General features: G+C 36.0%; 1 protein-coding gene across 2 annotated transcripts; it reads right to left on the bottom strand.

Annotated features, from left to right (window-relative positions):
* Positions 1-803: 803 nt before the first annotated feature.
* LOC107767675 (TMV resistance protein N-like) lies at positions 804-18504 on the bottom strand. 2 transcript variants are annotated; one of them, XM_016586755.2, is made up of 6 exons: positions 18366-18504; positions 17237-17974; positions 4917-5997; positions 3501-3797; positions 2225-3385; positions 804-2131 (listed from the first exon to the last, which is right to left on the bottom strand). In XM_016586755.2, exons 2-6 carry the CDS (start codon positions 17722-17724, stop codon positions 1064-1066), a joined length of 4095 nt encoding a protein of 1364 aa, XP_016442241.2. In that variant the 5' UTR covers positions 17725-17974; positions 18366-18504; the 3' UTR covers positions 804-1063. The 2 variants fall into 2 exon arrangements, with proteins under 2 accessions (XP_016442241.2, XP_016442242.2); XM_016586756.2 differs by having other exon boundaries at positions 17237-17396; positions 18366-18495.
* Positions 18505-19351: the final 847 nt, after the last annotated feature.

Raw genomic sequence — 19351 nt, forward strand, 5'->3', positions numbered from 1 at the left:
TGTGAGTTATTTTCCTTCTATTTATTTTTGTTTCTTACCAATATGACTGATTCGTTTCAATCTCTTCATTTCAATTTATGTGAATCTGTTTGACTGGACACGTAATTTAAGAAAAAATGAATACTTTTGGAATTTGTAGTCCTAAAAAAATCAAAAAGGGATCTAGAGTATTTGTATGGTTATAAAAGCTTCTCATTAGGGATAGAATTGGAAGTTTAAGTTAAATTGTTTCCAAATTTAGAAAGGAGTCATTCTTTTTAGAACAGACCAAAAAAGAAATAGGTTCACATAAACTGGAACGGAGGGAGTAGTTAAGAAAAAGAGTTAAGTAAATTTCTTTTTTTTTAAAACTATAAACTGCACAAAGGTTGCGCAACCACAAACAGTATCATAGAAAGAGATTATTCTGAGACAGTTTAGGAGCATGATAATAAATTGGAAACAAACAACAGTATCCAAAAGGACCATTGAGATATATCATCTTTTCAGAACTATATCATCTTCTCTTAAAAAAACATCATTCATTTTCAGACCTTGCTCAATGCTCATCATTGCATTCTCTAAATAGCTCCTATGAAGGTGGAGGTGAAGGAGTTACGGCTTTGGTGTTTAACAGAGCTTTTTTTTTTTTCCTTTTCCTCTTGAGGAACAAAGCGGAACAACAAAGGGCTGAATCTAAGTGGAACTAACATAGCCTTGTTGGAAAAATGGATTTGGAGGTTTGGTATACAGAAATATATCGTATTTAGAGCCCGTTTGGACATAAGAAATTTTTCATCAGCGTTTGTTCATAAAATTTCCAATTTTCACTTGAATATCCATTTTGGAAATTTTCGAAAATTTGAAAAACTCCAAAAAGCTGTTTCTCAAAATTTTCACTCACAAAACTTCAAAAACAACCCAAAATTATATTCATGTCCAAACACAACTCTATATTTCAAATACCATTTTCACTTTAGAAAATATTTTCTAAACCAGACAGAAGTACCTAAAGCATAAGATCCAAAAGCTTCACGTCACGCCAGCAAATTAAGAGGCTGCTAGTGATTCTAAATCATGAATGCTAGGGAAAGAGCTGGAGAATTTGAGGTTGTCCAGAAGAGCATGGTGCCTCCAATTCTTGGAATACCTCAGAGCTGCTTGACCCATTTGTCACTGAATTATCTTTGCGCTCATCTGGAGAGACTTCAAAAGATTCAGGCTGCTCCGAAGAGCTTGGCGCTTCCAGTTCAAATACCATGCAGGAGGTAGCCTCATTTATCGCTTCATCAACTTGTCGATCAGCTGGAGGGAGCTGTAAAGTTTGTGGCTGTCCAGAAGAGCATGACTCTTCCCTGTGTCGGAAGCTTTGAGCTGCAGAAGAGCATGGTGTTTCCAATTGTTGATCAGGAATTATTTGGAGAGTCTGAAAGTCACTGGGAGAGCATGAGTCCTTCATCGCTTGAAATTTCATAGAGCAGCCAGCTTCAAATGAAACCATATTATCTCTTTGACAAAAATCAACCCGTCTTCTCTTAACAGAAGCATCCTCCGTTTTCTGGACTTGGTCATCATTAGATTCTCTCAACAGGTCAGAACTTGGAGACTCCACATCACGTTGGACCGAGATGGTTGATTGATCTATCTGTTTAATTTTATTCTCGTACACCAGAAGAAGTCCCCATTTTGTTGCAATGCCTGGGTCTATAGACGCCTCAAAGAAGCAATAATCATTTGGCTTCTTCCCCTTTTCACTATCAGAAGTATGCCATAGTGCTAGAAAAGGTATGTAGCTAAAGCAAATGGCATATTTACTACTATGAGAGCAAATTGCTTGGCGAGCAACAATCAAACATTTTTTCTGGAGTACATCTTGTTCTTGCCTGTCATATCTTTGCACTAACTTAGCTGTAACCTTAGTGCAACCGAACCAGTGACTTCCTCTTCGTGATTTAGAATCCAAAGGTTTCTGGTTCTGAACAGTATCCAATGGTACACGAAAGCATATAACAAATCCTTTGAATTTACTCTCATGCCAACTTGGATCAAGTGGAGTGGAGAATCTTTTCGTATGCTCTTTTCGATAATAATTGAACCCGCTCCATCTTATATCTCCAGGGAAAAAAATGCTAAATGGTAGCCTTTTCTCAGACTGCACGAAAGAAAATTGCATTAGCTCCAATCTCCATTTCCTTAAACTTAATTGGATAAGCAGAAAAATGACGAGCGAGAGAAAGAGCGATACCTGAGATGCCACACTAATTAAGTGGAGGACAAAGTGCAAGATATCAGTCAGTTCACCTCTATTCTCAATATGCTGTGTGAATGACACTGAATACAGCTCTGAATATTTGGTGGGGAAATCAGGGATGCTTTTCAAGACTAAAGGATCATATGCATATAACTCCTTTATGCATGATGGAAGTCTGGGCATTACAAGCTTCTCACAAAATGTTATATCTAGGTAATGAAAGTGCTGATTGTTGCTTTCATTGAAACTAGTAAAATCATTTCTAGTCAAATCCAAGTGAGCCAAAGAAGATAAGCATCCAAGATCCTGATAATGTTCTCCACTACATAGTGTGTGCTTATTAAGCTTTAACACCCTAAATGACGATGAACCTGATGCAGAGGGTAACAGAAAAGTTGCATCTTCTCTGTATCCAAACCAGGGAGAGAATGATAAAAAGCTTAGTTCATGAAGGTCTGCAACTGAAGGAGGTATTTGGGAAATTGCAGTACCAGATAATACTAGCTTTTCTAACAGCTTCAACTCACCCATCTTCTCTGGCAAATCTGCAAGTCTTTTGCAGTTGTAGATCACAAGAACTCTTAGATTCTTCAGACAAGAAAAGCTGTTCGGAATGCTTACTAGATCTTTACAATGACTTAACCGTAGTTGTTTGAGGGAACCAAGATTTCCAATTGACACCGGAAGCTCTACTATTGGAGTATATTCTATAACAAGTTCCAATAAATGGTGCATCTCTTCTGTTGCCGGCAAGGCCATTATTTTTGGAAGACAAGAAAGTTTGAGAGTTGCAAGAGATTCCATCTGATTACAACTTGGAAGCATCTCAAGACTCTGACAATCAGTTATCTCCAATGTCAATAAACGGTGCAACCCCTTGGTTTCTGGTAATTCCCTCAACTTTGGAAGACAAGAAAGTTTGAGACTCTTAAGGGATTCCATCTGAATATAACTTGGAAGCTTCTCAAGGCTCTGACAATCAATTAGCTCCAGTGAAATGAGCTTCATGAGAACTCCAAAGGATGGGCTCACTTCTCTCAAACTCTTACATCCCTCTAGCTTTACTCTCTCTAAATTTGGCATCATCTCAAAGCTTGGAACTTCTTCCAAGTGTTCGCAATAGCTGAGGTACAAAGTTTTTAGTTTGTCCAAACCCTGTTTAGAATGGAAGGAAATTATAATTATGTGATAACATTCAGCAAGTAGATTGATTTAACTTTAAAAAATATGGAATAAGAATGCCAAAGGAAAGGAATGGTAACAATCCTACCTTCGGAATTAACCAGAGTTTATGAAGTGTAGTACATTCGAGTATATCAAGGCGAAGAAGCTTTGATGGTTCAAAACTCTGTGGCAATGAATTTAAAGGGCAACCTTCCCAATCAAGCCACCTTAGGCTGCTAGGAAGATGAGTAATCGGGTCAATAGAGCAGAAATCTGTTGCTCTAACTACAAGTACCCTTAATCTTTTCATTCTCCTAAATGCTTCACTGATGTTGTAATATGATATATCCTGTTTTGTAATGTAATTCCTTGGTATCCATAGTCCCTCCACAGATTCTGCTTCCTAAAAGGAAACAAAAGAAAACCTTTAAAAAACACTATTGTGTGAAAATCATTTCCATAGCTGAAAGTTCGATTAATACTTGAAGTAGATATTGGCATGAACTTGCAAGGGGATGTCTCCTAATCTTACATATACTCATTGGTAGTTCAATTCAAGAAAAAGATATCAAAAGACGAGACCACACAAATACAATAATATGGAAAAAGAAACAACTGATAACAAAAGAATGTGATTCCTAGTAGAATGAATACTCTCTGTGTGTGTCAATGTATCAAAATGATTTAGTTAAAAATCATGAGGAAACAACATTTTAAACACAAGACACTCTCTCTCTCTCTCTCTCTCTCTCTCTCTCTCTCTCTCTCTCTCTCTCTGTGTCACTGTATCAAAATGATTTAGTTAAAAATCATGAGGAAACAACATTTTAAACACAAGACAATTGTACCCATTATACATTTGTTGAATAACAAAATTGATCTCTCTCTCTCTCTCTCTCTCTCTCTCTCTCTCTCTCTCCCTCCCTCCCTCCCTCCCTCCCTCTCTCTCTCTCTCTCTCTCTCTCTCAATGTATCAAAATGATTTAGTTAAAAATCATGAGGAAACAACATTTTAAACACAAGACAATTGTACCCATTATACATTTGTTGAATAACAAAATTGATCTCATTCATTTCTCTCTCTCTCAATGTATCAAAATGATTTAGTTAAAAATCATGAGGAAACAACATTTTAAACACAAGACAATTGTACCCATTATACATTTGTTGAATAACAAAATTGATCTCATTCATTTAACTCTCTCTCTCTCTCTCTCTCTGTGTGTCAATGTATCAAAATGATTTAGTTAAAAATCATGAGGAAACAACATTTTAAACACAAGACAATTGTACCCATTATACATTTGTTGAATAACAAAATTGATCTCATTCATTTAACTAACCAAAAAATGATATAAAATATTAAAAAGTGATGTGATCAACACAAATGAGAAAACAAAATACAATTCTATGTTGCAAAATAATTGAAAAAAGAAAAGAAAAAGAACAAGAAATCCGTACAGAACCTAAAAGTGGATGATGGCAATACAGTTCTTATGAATGAGATAATGACATATCTTACCAAATTTCCAGTAAACAAATCCTCAATGTCCTCAGGAAGCCATATTCTACTCCTTCGTGAGTCATCTTGACTCACGATGTGCCAGGCCATTTCTTGTATCAAATCATGCATTTCAATTGTGTCATATGGTGAGATAAATAAAAGAGACTTTTCAATTAAGACTTTTATTCTTATTGTAGATCCGATATCACAGCTCTCAAGTATTTCCTCTACATAACTCCTCAATTTTCCTCTATAAAAGCATGCAATATCTAGAAAGAGTCTCTGATCAACATGCCCCAGTCCTTCAAAGCTTATCTTAAGCTTAGCAAGAATTTCATCATTTGGCAGATCCTTCAGCCTTTTCCAAGTTGATCTCCAATGCCTCCTGTCTAATCCATAGAGAAACGAACCTAAAACTTTCAGAGCTAAAGGGAGCAAACCGGCACAATGTACAACTTGATTTGAAAGCTCCTCAAAGTCTTTCTTAGGAATTCTTTGCTTAAAGGCATGTAGGTTAAATAGCTCAATAGCTTCATTAAGAGTCATCAAGTTCACAGAATACACTTCATCCACCATATGATTATCTAACAAATTTTTATCTCTTGTTGTAATCAAAATTCTACTACCACTACCAAACCAATCATGCCGTCCAACTAACATTTCTAATTGGTCTTTTTGATTTACATCATCAAGAATGATAAAAACCTTCATTGAGCGCAACCTCTTCTTTATGATTTCCATGCCTTCATATACACTTGTAATAGTTAAGCTTAACTTTAGGATTTTTGAGAGGAGAACACCTTGCAAATATTGCAGTCCATATGTCCTTTGCATTTCTGCAACATTATCAAGAAAACAAACACCTTCAAATAGGCCAGAATATTTGCCAAACACAGCGCTTGCAATTGTTGTCTTACCAATGCCGCCCATCCCCCAAATTCCAATAAAACGAACATCAGGTGTTTCCATCCTTAGTAATGAACTTACTTCACGCACTCGAGACTCCATCCCCACTAAATCATTATCAATGGTTGAAGTAACTTGACACAATTTACCCAGTATGTCTTCAACAACATGCTGGATGCAATTCGATTCATACCTGTACAAGCAATTGCAAAAACAACTTGAAACGAGGCTTCACAAACAGAGTGCATGATTGATACGTCTAAGTATTCCTAGTCCATTCAAAACCATGAAAAACAATTAGTGTGGAAATCTATATAAATATATAAAGCTGGGCATAGTTGAGGTGATGTGGCACCTCTCTAACCAGCATTCCTATTTTTCTTTCACTCTCTCCGTTCCAATTTATGTGAACCTGTTTGACTAGGCACGGAGTTTAAGAAAAAATGAAGACTTTTGAAATTTGTGGTCATAAACAATTCAAAAAGGGGCCCAGAGTATTTGTGTGGTTATAAAAGCTTCTCATTAAGGGTAAAATTGTAAGTTTAAGCAAAATTGTTTCCAAATTTAGAAAGTGATCATTCTTTTTGGAACGGACCAAAAAGGAAATAGGTTCACATAAACTGGAACGGAGATAGTATCTCCTTTTTTGACATTTTTCCTCTCATCTGGTCCAAAATTCTCTTTTTGCTGTCGACAGACTTTACATATTCCCACTACTTTCAGCAATTGATGTGGTCTTTATTTGTCTTAATAATCAGTTGAAGCCTCTATTAATTAGAATGTCATTCCCACTACGTTTCAGCAATTGAGAGGCATTTATTTGCCTTAAAGTTTAATAACAGTGCTGGATTTATAAGTTATATATATAGGAACTCTATTTAGAATGTCAAAAGCATAAAGTGCTAATCTCATTATAATTTCAAAGACTGTCAATCTGCTTTTGTTCAATATTCTTTGTTTTCATTCCTTTTGGTTTTTAATCTGTTTTTTATTTATTCCTCCTTTGCACTCCCTTTTGGATTTCACACACCGTTAAACATGACAAGAGCAAGTTCTCCACTTATCCCCCTTCTCTCTCTTTTAATATAATATATTCTATCTTTAATTTAATGTTTTTCCTTGGCAAAATAGCCTCCGGGCAACTTAAAACTTGTACCCGTTTGTCAACCCGGTAAATGAACTTACAAGTTTTCCATTTAAACACTTGTACTTGACGGAATGAGTACCAATAAACACCTCTGACCATTGACCAAACCTATGTGGCAACAATATGTGTGACGTGGCAATAGTGTGTGCATATCACGCAAATCAAACGCGTGAAAGCAATTTGCTTGAGTAATTAAAAATGAAAAGAAAAGATAAAAAGTAAAAAAGAATAAAAAATTACAAAAACCCACCCGACACCCCATCTCCCCATCCCCTTTCCCTTTCTTTTCTTTTCTTTCCCCTGAAATCACAAGTCCTTCTGTTTCTCTTTTTTTTTCATCTCTATTAGAGGCTTTGAAGCTCTTCACTGTACAACAATGGTGGATCTATGCTCCATAAAAATACCTCAAATAAACCAATGGTCTGGCTTTCAGATTTAGGTGGGATGGTTTTAGGTGGCCTTAAAGATATAATCAAACACTCAGAGTTCGAGAATTAACTAACAAATTAAGCTGCAGGATATGTCGGTAAGTATATAACCTAGAAATGCCCTAGCTAAGAGAAAACGAAATACATTAAATTTGTGCCATGGAATTGATACAGGTTCGCAAACATGCATTCAATAATTTGGTTTTATTAAAGTCCGATTATTGAAAGAATGTAACTCAAACTTTCCAAGAGCTTGACAACGCAGAGAGAAAAAAGAGCACCTGAATAGAGCGGAGAGACTGCTAGTGGTGGCCTGAGACTAGAAAGTGGGAGGGTTTTAGGTGGCCGAGTATTGAATATGGTGAAATGGTGGTGGATCGGCGGGAGCTTTGACTATGAAGGAGAAGACAAAAATTAATTTTTTAAAGAGGAGAATAAAAATCTGGTAAAATGATTTTTCTTTGAAAGTAGGACCCACAGATTACACATGTCAAAGAATAAAAGGCTTAGTATATGACGTGTCAGTCATGTCACGGCGAGTGAAGAACACGTTCAGTCGGATGTGTTTATTAGTATTCAGTTCATCAAGTAGAGGTGTCCAAATGGAAAAAATAAAAGTTTATATACCGGGTTGACAAACGGGTACAAGTTTAAGTGGCCCGGAGGCCATTTTGCCTTTTTCCTTTGAATTCTATATCGAATCATGATTCATGTTGGCGATATTTAGTTAGTTAGAATGTCTATTATCATTACTATGGATGTCTTTTATTTTTGATGATTTCCTTGAGCTTTTAATGATAGCCGTACCGTATAGAATCATAAGAATCATTTTTCTTTCATGTGATGTATAATTAGGGGTAGGAGTATCTCGAGTTGAGAATTTCAGTATATTGATGTGCAATGAGTTAATGTTAAGCTTGAGTAAAATATTCAATGTGTTTGTAGGAATATCATTTGGGTTGCATACAAATGGATTGTATTTGCAAGAATGAGAGGGGAGTGTCACGTGAAGAGAGATTCTTCGGAATCAAAATATGATGTTTTATGATAAAGAATAAAAATATAACAAAAGCTAAAAAACTACTTACATATAAATATTCATAATAACTCTAGAACTTCATTGATAATAGTCAGAAACAAGTACATATAGATTTTGTGTCTATTCTAGAATCGCAAGCTCTTTAATTTGATCGAGGGAGAGATACGGGCTTTTTTTGTTGTGCATTTGAAGTATTCTTTTCTAAGGTTTCCAATTTTTATTATTAGGAATTTGCATGTTCCTTTTGTAGATTATCTTTTTGAAGAAAAAATACCAAAAAACTATTCTTCCCTTTATTTTACTGATGGTATTAGTTTATTTGGTTTACTTTACTGAAAAAATATTTATTTTATTATAATTTACTATAATGTTAGAAGTTTTTCTTTTCAATTGAGCATTATTGTTTGATAATACTTTCAAAATTATATTATGTTGCTTCTGCGTCATACATAGAAACTTGTATTTGTTAATTATGGTTAGGATTATTGTGTTTATTGTCTTTTAAATTTACTTTAAAGGTGTTTCAGATATTTTTCTTAATTCCGTATTATAAATAGAAACTTATATAGTTTTACTCCTATTTATTCATCATGCTTGGGATTATTCTTTCCATAATCTACAATGAAGAATGTTATACTTGGGAGTTGGGATATTGACTGCGTTTAATTTTTTTTGTGAGTTCTTTAGCTTTTTGTGAGCTTTTCAAAGTTGTTTTGTTTATGGGTCAAAATCATGAGAAATTTTTAAAGTGATTGTCTATGTGTAATTACCAGAGGTATTTACTTTGGAATTCTTTGTAAAACCTCCTAATCACTATAACCATATGTAATTTCTACAATTTCTTATGCATCTAGTGGTTTGTTTTGCTTTTTTGGTCCCCAATATGAGCTAAATAATGTTGATATGCTTTAGGTATTAAATTTGCGAAAAATAGAATATGATTTTAATTTTGAGTTAGCATATCATTACAGATGAGTGATTGTGATAATTAAATTTTACAAGATATAGAATTCTATCATTGTAGGAAAAAAAGGATAGGATGGTTAGGTTACACATGATTTTTATAGATAAGAAGGAAACACAAGTATTTTCATGTTTCTTTTTCTTTACATCTATAAATTTATAATACCATTTAACAAATTTATAGATATTTTTTAATCCCGCGCGAAGCGCGGACAAATTTACTAGTTATGTAATAGATTTAGTATTTCTAATCCTTTTGGGACCATGAAAATCAGAAAATAATGAGCTCAATCATATGTCATTTCTCCTTGTTCACATACCCCCTTTGATTCCTGTTAGATAGTTAGTCATGTATAGTGTCCCACATCGGGAATTAGATACCTATTATTATGTAATCACTGTATATAAATATGGCATTGTACAACACTTTAGATAAGAAATATAAAACTTTTTCGTGCTATACTTCTCACATGGTATCAGAGCGTTGGTGAGAAACATCCGGGAAAGAAAACTCCGCCAGACAGTCGTCGTGTGTCAATTTACGGCGACTTCTAGGGTTGTTATTGCGTCACCTACTTTTCCCTCAGTGTTGTGCTAAAACCAACACCACCACAGGGTCCTCCACCTTGCGGCAACCAAACCCCAGCAAACCCCGCCGAAAAATACCCCCCCCCCCCCCCGCGCGCCGACCCCCAGGGGAAAATTTTTGGCAAGATCTCCTCACTCTCTGGCGCATGAGCTGCCTTCTGGCCAGTTTATGACAAAACTCCTTTTGGACAGCTTGCTCGCGAGACTATTCCGAGTCTATCCATCTAAGTTACATCAAATTCCGAACCTTTTTATTTTCCGGCGACTATTCAGTCTCCGGCAAGATACATTGTTTTTTCTTCACTGTTCCTGTGAGTTTTTTTATTGTTCTTGATTGTCTGTGCTATTTGGTCCAACAATGTCTTTGGGACTTGATATTTTTGATTCAGCACGGGTTCTGGAAATTCAAGTTTGATGATTACTTTGGAACCCTTGATGGAAAGTTCAAACTACTTAGCTTGGGCTTCTTTTGTTGAGTTGTGGTGCAAGGGTCAAGGTATTCAAGATCACCTAACCAAGAAGAGTAGTGATGGAGACGAAAAAGCCAAAGCACTCTGGGAGAAAAGTAATGCTCAATTATGTAGTTTGTTATGGTGATCGACTAATTCCAAGATAATGCATTTGTTTCGTCCATTTCATACATATTTTTCAGTTTGGTAGAAGGCTCGTACTTTATACACTAATAACATATCTCGTTTTTATGAGGTGATATCTCGGATGACAAACTTAAAGAAACAGAAATTGGATGTTTACCTACTTAGGACAGGTGCAGGCAGTTATGGAAGAATTTGAGAAATTCATGCCCAGACCCCACCTGTTGGGATCAAACTGGGTTTGTTGTTGTTGTTGTTGCTGCATGCCAATCACTGCTAGTGTTGAAAAACAGCAAGAGCAACGACAGAAGATGTTTCTAGTTCTTACACTTGTTAGACTGTCTTATGACCTTGACTCGGTGCTTGACCAAATTTTGGCTAATTCTTCGGTTCCTACGGTTGATGAACTATTCTCTCGATTTCTTCGTCTTGCTACGCCACCCCGTCACACAGTGGTGTCACCACCAACTATTGACTCATCTATTCTCGCATCTCAGACAATGGAAAAGCAGATATCTCAGACTATGGAGAATAAACGAGGATGAGGTCATTTTGGAAGATCTCGACCCAAGTGTTCTTATTGTAATAAGATTGGACACACTCGTGAGGTGTGTTACTCTTTGCACGGTCGACCGCCTAAAAATGCCCATGTTGCTCAAACCGAGACTACAGGTAACCAGGGGTTTTCTTTAACTGAAGAAGAATATAATGAGTTACTTCAGTATCGAGCAAGTAAACAGACACCTCCACAAGTAGCCTCTATTGCTCAGACAGATACCTCTATTGCTGGTAATTCCTTTGCTTGTGTTTCCCAGCTTATTACTCTTGGACCGTGGGTCATGGATTCAGGCGCCTCTGATCATATTTTTGGTAATAGGTTAGTTTTGTCAAATAGTGTTTATACTCAGTCTCTTTCCAATGTTACTTTAGCCAATGGAGTCCAAACAAAAGCAAAAGGAATTGGACAAGCTAATCCCTTATCCTCCATCACTTTGGATTTTGTTCATTATGTCCCTGTTTATCCTTGTAATCTCGCATCTGTTAGTCTTTGACTCATGCCCTCCATTATGGTATATATTTTATTGATGATTCCTTTATTATACAGGACTGCAATACAGGACAGATGATTGGTACAGGGCGTGAATCACAAGGCCTTTACTATCTTAACTCACCAAATCCCTCCACAGCATGTCCAGGTACAGATCCTCCAGATCTAATTCAAAGACGTTTAGGACATCCGAATTTATCCAAGCTACTGAAGATGATGCCTAGTTTGTCTATATTAGATTGTGAGTCGTGTTAACTTGGGAAACATACCCCAGCCACCTTTCTGCGTAGTGCTGAGTGTCGTTCGGAGTCTATTTTTTCTTTAGTTCATTCTGATATATGGGATCCTAGTAGAGTCCGTTCAACCCTAGGATTACATTATTTTGTTACATTCATTGATGATTACTCAAGATGTACTTGGATTTTTCTAATGAAAGATCGTTCTGAGTTGTTTTCTATCTTCCAGAATTTTGTGCTGAAATTAGAAATCAATTTTGGTGTTTCTATTCGCACTTTTCGTAGTGATAATGCTTTAGAATACTTATCCTCTCAGTTTCAGCAGTTTATGACTTCTCAAGGAATTATCCATCAAATATCTAATCTGTATGCCCCTCAGCAAAATGCTACCGCAAAATGAGGTAGCAAAGAGAAAGAATAGGCATCTCATTGAAACTGCTTGCACACTTCTCATTTAGTCCCATGTTCCACTGCATTTTTGGGGCGATGCAATTCTTATAGCTTGTTACTTGATTAGTCAGATGCCTTCATCTACTATCCAGAATCAGATTCCACATTCAGTATTGTTCCCTAAGTCACCGTTATACTCTCTTTCTCCTTGTGTTTTTGGGAGTACATGTGTTGTTCACAACTTAGCTCCTTCAAAAGATAAGTTAGCTCCTAAGTGTGTCTTCCTTGGTTATTCTCGGGTTCAAAAGAAGTATCGTTGCTACTCACTTGATCTTCTTAGGTATCTTATGTTAGCCGATGTCACATTTTTTGAGTCTCGACCTTACTTTACTTCTTCTGATCATCTTAATAAATCTGAGGTCTTGCATGTACCTACTTGTGAGGAATCTACATACACGGCACCACCACAACCACTACTACCTATACAGACTTTTGAGGAATCTATAGTTGCTCCTCCTACATCCCCAGTCACAAGGCCACCACTCTTGACTTATCATCGTCGTCCACGTCCAGCATCAGGCCAAGATAATTCACGTCTTGCATCAATTTCTGCAGCTAATGCGTACTTGTCTCTTCCTAGTCCACCAATTGCACTCCGAAAAAGTGTATGATCCATACTTAGGGGTCGTTTGGTAGGAGGTATAAGAATAACGTTGAATAGGGTGTATTAGTAATGCTGATATTAATTATGCTGAGATTATTTCTTATTCACTGTTTTTGGTGTATTAAGGCATTGCAAAAAATTGATTGTTTACAAAAATACCCTCCACATTCTTTAACTTTGTACACTATGTTTGCAACAGTTTTATTACCCTCCACATTTTTTACTCTCTAAAGCCAATTGTTTTCTACACGGGAGCAAATAGTGGATTCTTTTACACTATTCCATTTGCTAATATTATTATTAATCTTTAGTATATAATTTTTTCAGAAAATATTTTTCATTTACTAAACAAACACAAGATATTTTTAAATACTTTTCGTCGGTATTAAAATAGTAAATTGAAATAACGATCATGTGTAGTCAACATGTCAATTACAAAATATGGTAGAAAGTATTTGGAATAGGTTTTAAGGGATTTGAGGGGCAATTATGTCTTTAACCATGTTTATGCAAATATTAAAAAACCCTGCATTGCTAATACCATGGTTTGCTATGTATTAGTTATACATAAGATAATACCAAATAGGATGTTATACATAGGTTGAGAAAATGAACCAAATGAGGGATTAGTAATGCACAAAGCTAATGCTTGCATTGTTTTTTCTAATACGGAGTACCTCCTACCAAACGACCCTTTAATCCTAATCCCAATTATGTAGGTTTAAGTTATCATCGTCTGTCATCACCCCATTACGCTTTTGTATCATCTTTGTCCACTATTTCCATCCCTAAGTCTACAGGTGAGGAACTATCTCATCCAGGATGGCGACATGCTATGGTTGACGGGATGTCTGTTTCACATGTGAGTGGTACTTGGGAGCTTGTTCCTAATGATAACAAACGGTGCGGTGCGGTGCGGTGCGGTTGCGGGGCAAACCCGCGTAAACCCACAAGGATTTCAACCTGCCCCACACCGCCCCGCATAGCATTTCCACCCGCGTTCACCCGCCCCACACCGACACCCGCGTCCACCCGCCCCGCATAAGTTTTTTTCTTCATTTTGTTAGTTTTTTTTCTTTTGAGATTTTGGATGGAATTTTCAGTTTAATAAAAATAAATGCATGATCTTTTGTTGATTGTGTAATGAATTCGGCAATTAGAAAAAAAAAGTTTTTGTTGCTCATTGTAAAAACCGCAAATCACCCCTTTAATATATTATTATTCATTGTAAAGTAGTATTTTACATTATTACTGTTTCGATTGATATTAACTCTCTCTATATTATTATCTGCTTTTCTCCACCTTTTTATCTTATCATTCACGATATATTAATTTTTGCTCTAATCTGATCACGAAATTGCAGGCATTATTCTACTCTTTGTCTATACACATTGAATAATTAAAAAAGAAAGTCGTATAGAAAATATAAAACCAAAGTAGGCATATATATATATATATATATATATATATATATGCTGGGGGCTATAGTCTTTGAAGAAACTAATAAAGAATTCTCTAATGACTCTAATGATGTCATTAGAATTAATAAGGAGAAGATAACTTGACGATTCTTTAAGTTAACCAACCAAAAATAATTAACCTCACCTTAAGCAATATGTCTAATTTGTCCAGAAGTCTAATCATCATTTTCATATCTTCTGTACCATCAAGTGCAGGATTTGACTCCACAGAAAGTGAGAACCCCATAAGCGCTCTGTCGTAATTCTCCAACTTTGGTTAAAAATTTTAAATAGCTTTTACTATTTTGATTAGAAAGTTTACCGCATTTTTAAACTTGTATCTAGGTTTGTGTTGCTGATAATTTGCAGAATAGGCCAACCAAAAAAGTTGCTTAAACCCGCGTAAACCCGCATAGACCTGCAACCCGCCCCGCATCAGTTTTTTTAAAAATTATTTCAACCCGCACCCGCACCGCCCCGCATAACCTAAAACCCGCCTCGCCCAGCCCTGCATAGCTTTAAACCCGCACCGCCCCACACCCGCACCGCCCCGTTTGCCATCCCTACTTGTTGCTCTTCTTTCAGGTAAGTCTATTGTTGGTTGTCATTGGGTTTATGCAGTCAAAGTCGGCCCGGGTGGCCAAGTTGACCGGCTGAAGGCTCGTGTTGTTGCAGAAGGATACACTCAAATATTTGGGCTTGATTATAGTAATACTTTCTCTCTCGTGGCTAAAGTAGCATCTGTTCACCTCTTTTTGTCCATGGTCGATGTTCGTCATTGGCCTCTTTATCAGTTAGACATTAAGAATGTTTTTCTCCACGGTGATCTTGAGGAAAAGGTTTATATGGAGCAACCACCTGGTATCATTGCTCAGGGGGAGTCTAATGGTCTTGTATACCGATTGCGCAGGTCACTCCATGGTTTGAAACAGTCTCCTCGAGCTTAGTTTGGTAAGTTGAGCCCAGTTATTCAGGAGTTTGGCATGACTCGTAGTGAAGCTGATCACTCTGTGTTTTATCGGCATTCTGCTCATAATCTGTGTATTTATCTAGTGGTTTATGTTGATGATATTGTTATTATTGGCAACGATCAGGATGGTATTACTAATCTGAAGCAGCGTCTCTTTCAACACTTCCAGATTAAGGATCTGGGTAGATTAAAGTATTTTTTAAGTATTGAGGTTGCTTAGTCTAGCTCAGGTATTGCTATTTCACAGCGGAAATATGCCTTAGACATTATTGAGGAGACAGGAATGATAGGTTGCACAATTGTTGACACTCCTATGGATCTAAATGCTAAGCTTCTGCTAGGACAGGGGGAGCCTCTTAGCGATCTTGGAGATATAGGCGGTAGCTTGGAAAACTGAATTACCTCATAATGACTAGACCTGACATTTCTTTTCCTGTGAGTATTGCAAGTCAGTTTATGGATTCTCCCTATAATAGTTACTATGGTGCAATTGTTCGCATTCTTTGGTATATAAAGTCAGCTACAGGCAAAGGATTACTATTCGAGGATCGAGGCGACGTTCTAGTCTGGATATTATGTTCTAGTAAGAGATAATTTTGTCTCTTGAAAAAATAAGAAACAGAATGTAGTTGCTCGATCTAGCGCAAAAGTAGAATATCGAGTCATGGCAAAATGTGAGCTAGTTTGGATCAAGCAGTTGCTTAAGGAATTGAAGTTCGGAGAAATTAGCCAGATAGAACTGGTGTGTGATAATCAAGTTGCTCTTCATATTGCGTCAAATCCGGTATTCCATGAGAGGATTGAGAAAAGATACTCCCAGTAGATATTGTACAAAGTTTGTGAAGTCGAATGATCATCTTGCAGATATTTTCACCAAGTCCCTTACTGGTTCTCGTATTAGTTACATCTGTAGCAAGCTCGGTACATATGATTTATATGACCGACTTGAGTGGGAGTGCTAGATAGTTAATAATGTATAATGTCCCACATTGGGAAATAAATATCTATTATTATGTAATCTATATAAAAAGGATATTGTAAAACACTTTAGACATAATTAATGAAACTTTTATGCGCTATACTTCTCACAATTCCTCTCCCAGTTAATGTTTGGTTCCTTATTTTTCTCATTTACCTTTTTCTCTTCTTCATTTAGAGATATATCTTTTGGGAAACGACCATTATTAAAAAATGGACATTATGTCTAATTTAACCCCAAAAGTTAGCTCATTGGATGAAGATTGTCCAACACCATATGAGGCGACAACAACTCATATCCAAAAATAATGTGGGATTCTAACTCCCTTCACACGTCCAAAACTAAACATTTGGAGGATGGACAACATAACATGAGGGCCATAAAATTGGGTAAACCAAGAATAGAGATGGGTTTGGCTCTAAAAAAACATGTTAAGAAATGGATCTTAGGCCTAACTTAACCACAAAACTAGCTCATGAAGTAAGGATTGTCAAATCCATATAAGGAGACAATAATCCATATCCTCAACCATTGTGGTACTCGAACACACAAAGCAGCATATTTTTATTTTTTCAGCCCTACCTTTTTTTTTCTCTCTTTTAAATTGCATAAGGGTAGTATAACTACTTTTAGCTTCTCTAAGTTGTTCAAACATATCTTTGAGGCTATTGTTTAGTCAATGATGAACTAAGCTCTTACCTTGATTTCCCAAGAACTTATTAATATTCCTGACTGAGAACATATCTTCGGTATACTGGATAAACTACAGAAATATTTTCTTGAGTGTGAATTTTCTATGAATACCCTGAATAGTGAAGAGTATAGACAACCCCAACTACTGGGATTAAAGTATAGTTGACTGACATGAATTTTGTTATGCTAAAAGGATACAGAGAATAAGAAGGAAAATGAAAGAGAGCCTTGTACCCGTCGTAGCCATTTGGTAAATCATATCCTGCTGTTTTGCCTGCCTCACCAAATGCATCCCTCCAAGATTGCACCTTCTCCAAATCATCTCTAAAATTTTCCTCATGTCTAGCAAATGATTCAGCAAAAGTTCCACTTTGCTTACTCACATCCGATGGATCTACGTCATAGAATATGGGTATCACAGTTTGTCCTAATTCTTTCTTGCATTTCATGATCTTTACAAGTTCATCCAAGCACCAAGTGGAGGATGCATAGTTCTTAGAAAATACAACAATAGCAAATCTTGATTGTTCAATAGCTTTCACAAGTTCAGGTGAAATGGACTTTCCTCTCTCTAACCTTACATCATCTTTGAAAGTGTGAACCCCTTTGTGTTTTAGAGCATAGTAGAGATGACCCACAAAAGTTTTACGAGTATCTTTACCTCTAAAACTCAAGAAAACATCATTCTTCCAATTTTGAGTGGGTGAAGAAGTAGAAGCCATTGTAGATGAATGTGAAAGAAGTTTGCAGATGTAGGAAAGTTGTGTTCAGTTGCAATTTAAGGCACTATCTTCTTTATTACTGTCATAAGTCTTTGGTTGACTTATCACACGGTTTAACAAAGACTTGCTCACCATTCCAGTAATTCTTTAATTGACGAAAATGTATCTGCTCCTTCCTTTATGTATACTTTATTCGTTGTCAGTTCTTGGTAAATTCTACCAAAGTAACTTGAAACCACATTGTTCACATCTGTCAATGACAATATTCAATTCAATCCATCACACAAATTTTTCCTCCCGTACAAATTTGATTGGACACAAAATTTTAAAAAGAATTAAACACTTTTAAAACTGATGGTCTAAAATAATTCATACGCATTTGTGTGGCCCTGTATATCTCGTAAAATAAGAACTTCAAAATAAAATTATCTTTAAATATAGAAAGTGTGCATTGAAACAAAATGAGAAATATAAAACAAGGGGAAAGTACAGAGTTTGCGTCTAATTTTGTTCTGAAACTGACTTTAAGAGCGTGGTCTCGCAATTTAAGTTATATACACGGTAATGATTTCAATTACGTTATAGCAAATTACTTATCATTTATTCTAATTACTGCTATTAAATAGACTATCTTCAATTACCTGATTGTGTAAATACTCGGTGCATAGAACCTAATTTCTTTTTTAACTTCTTGTAGACCATTCAAGCTGAAGATAGTGAAGTTGGTGAAGCCCACCGGAGACTCGACGGAATTTCGCCGGAGAAGTGATTGTAAGAGAGATTGAGCTCAAACAGGTTCGAGATGTTTCTCTGTACGCCGCCGTAGAACAAATTTGCCGGTGATTTGTCCATATAGCTGGATGCCGGAACCATAAAAGATTTGTCAAGTTCGAGATTTCCGGCTGAATTTAGCCGGAAAATCCACCTTTCTTTCAATCTCATTTCTTTCTTAAGGTTTCACTCTGTCAATTATCAAATTCCAACCAAATAAACTCTGAATCGATAATTTAGGATTTGAAATTTGGAACATTTGTTCCATTATATTAGTGAAATTATTTACCGGTAGGTAATTTTGATCCCTGAATTATATGCGTTATTTTTGTTCCATTATATTAGTGAAATTATTTACCAGTAGGTAATTTTGATTCCTGAATTATATGCGTTATTTTATTTTTTGTGCTTCTGTTATTTATCGTATGACACTTAACCTTAAATTAAATTAAATTAAATTTTTTAACCCGGATAATAGATACTATTATGTCACAGTTATAACAATTAACAAGTAACAATACTTCTTTTGTGAGGTTTGAAAGAGAGATTAAGCATAATATTTGGCATGTAAGTCTTCTTTGTCTCTTTTTTATAGAGTTAGAGACGATAAAAGAGATATTAAAAAAAAAATCTTTATAAACATAAAACCAGTGAGACGTTTAAATATATCTTATGATGTTTGAAAGAACACATAACCTTTACTCTTTAGAGATGAAAAAGGAGTCTTTTAAATAATTTTCTCCACTTACCACAGATGACGAAAGGACCGAATATTCCCTATCGAATTTCTTTATTGCCCTGCAAATGGTGTTCTTTTTAATGGTTAGCAAAATAGTAAGATCGACTCTTATTGCCC

Source organism: Nicotiana tabacum, chromosome 19, assembly GCF_000715075.1.
Source record: "Nicotiana tabacum cultivar K326 chromosome 19, ASM71507v2, whole genome shotgun sequence".
NCBI classification, from domain to species: domain Eukaryota; kingdom Viridiplantae; phylum Streptophyta; class Magnoliopsida; order Solanales; family Solanaceae; genus Nicotiana; species Nicotiana tabacum.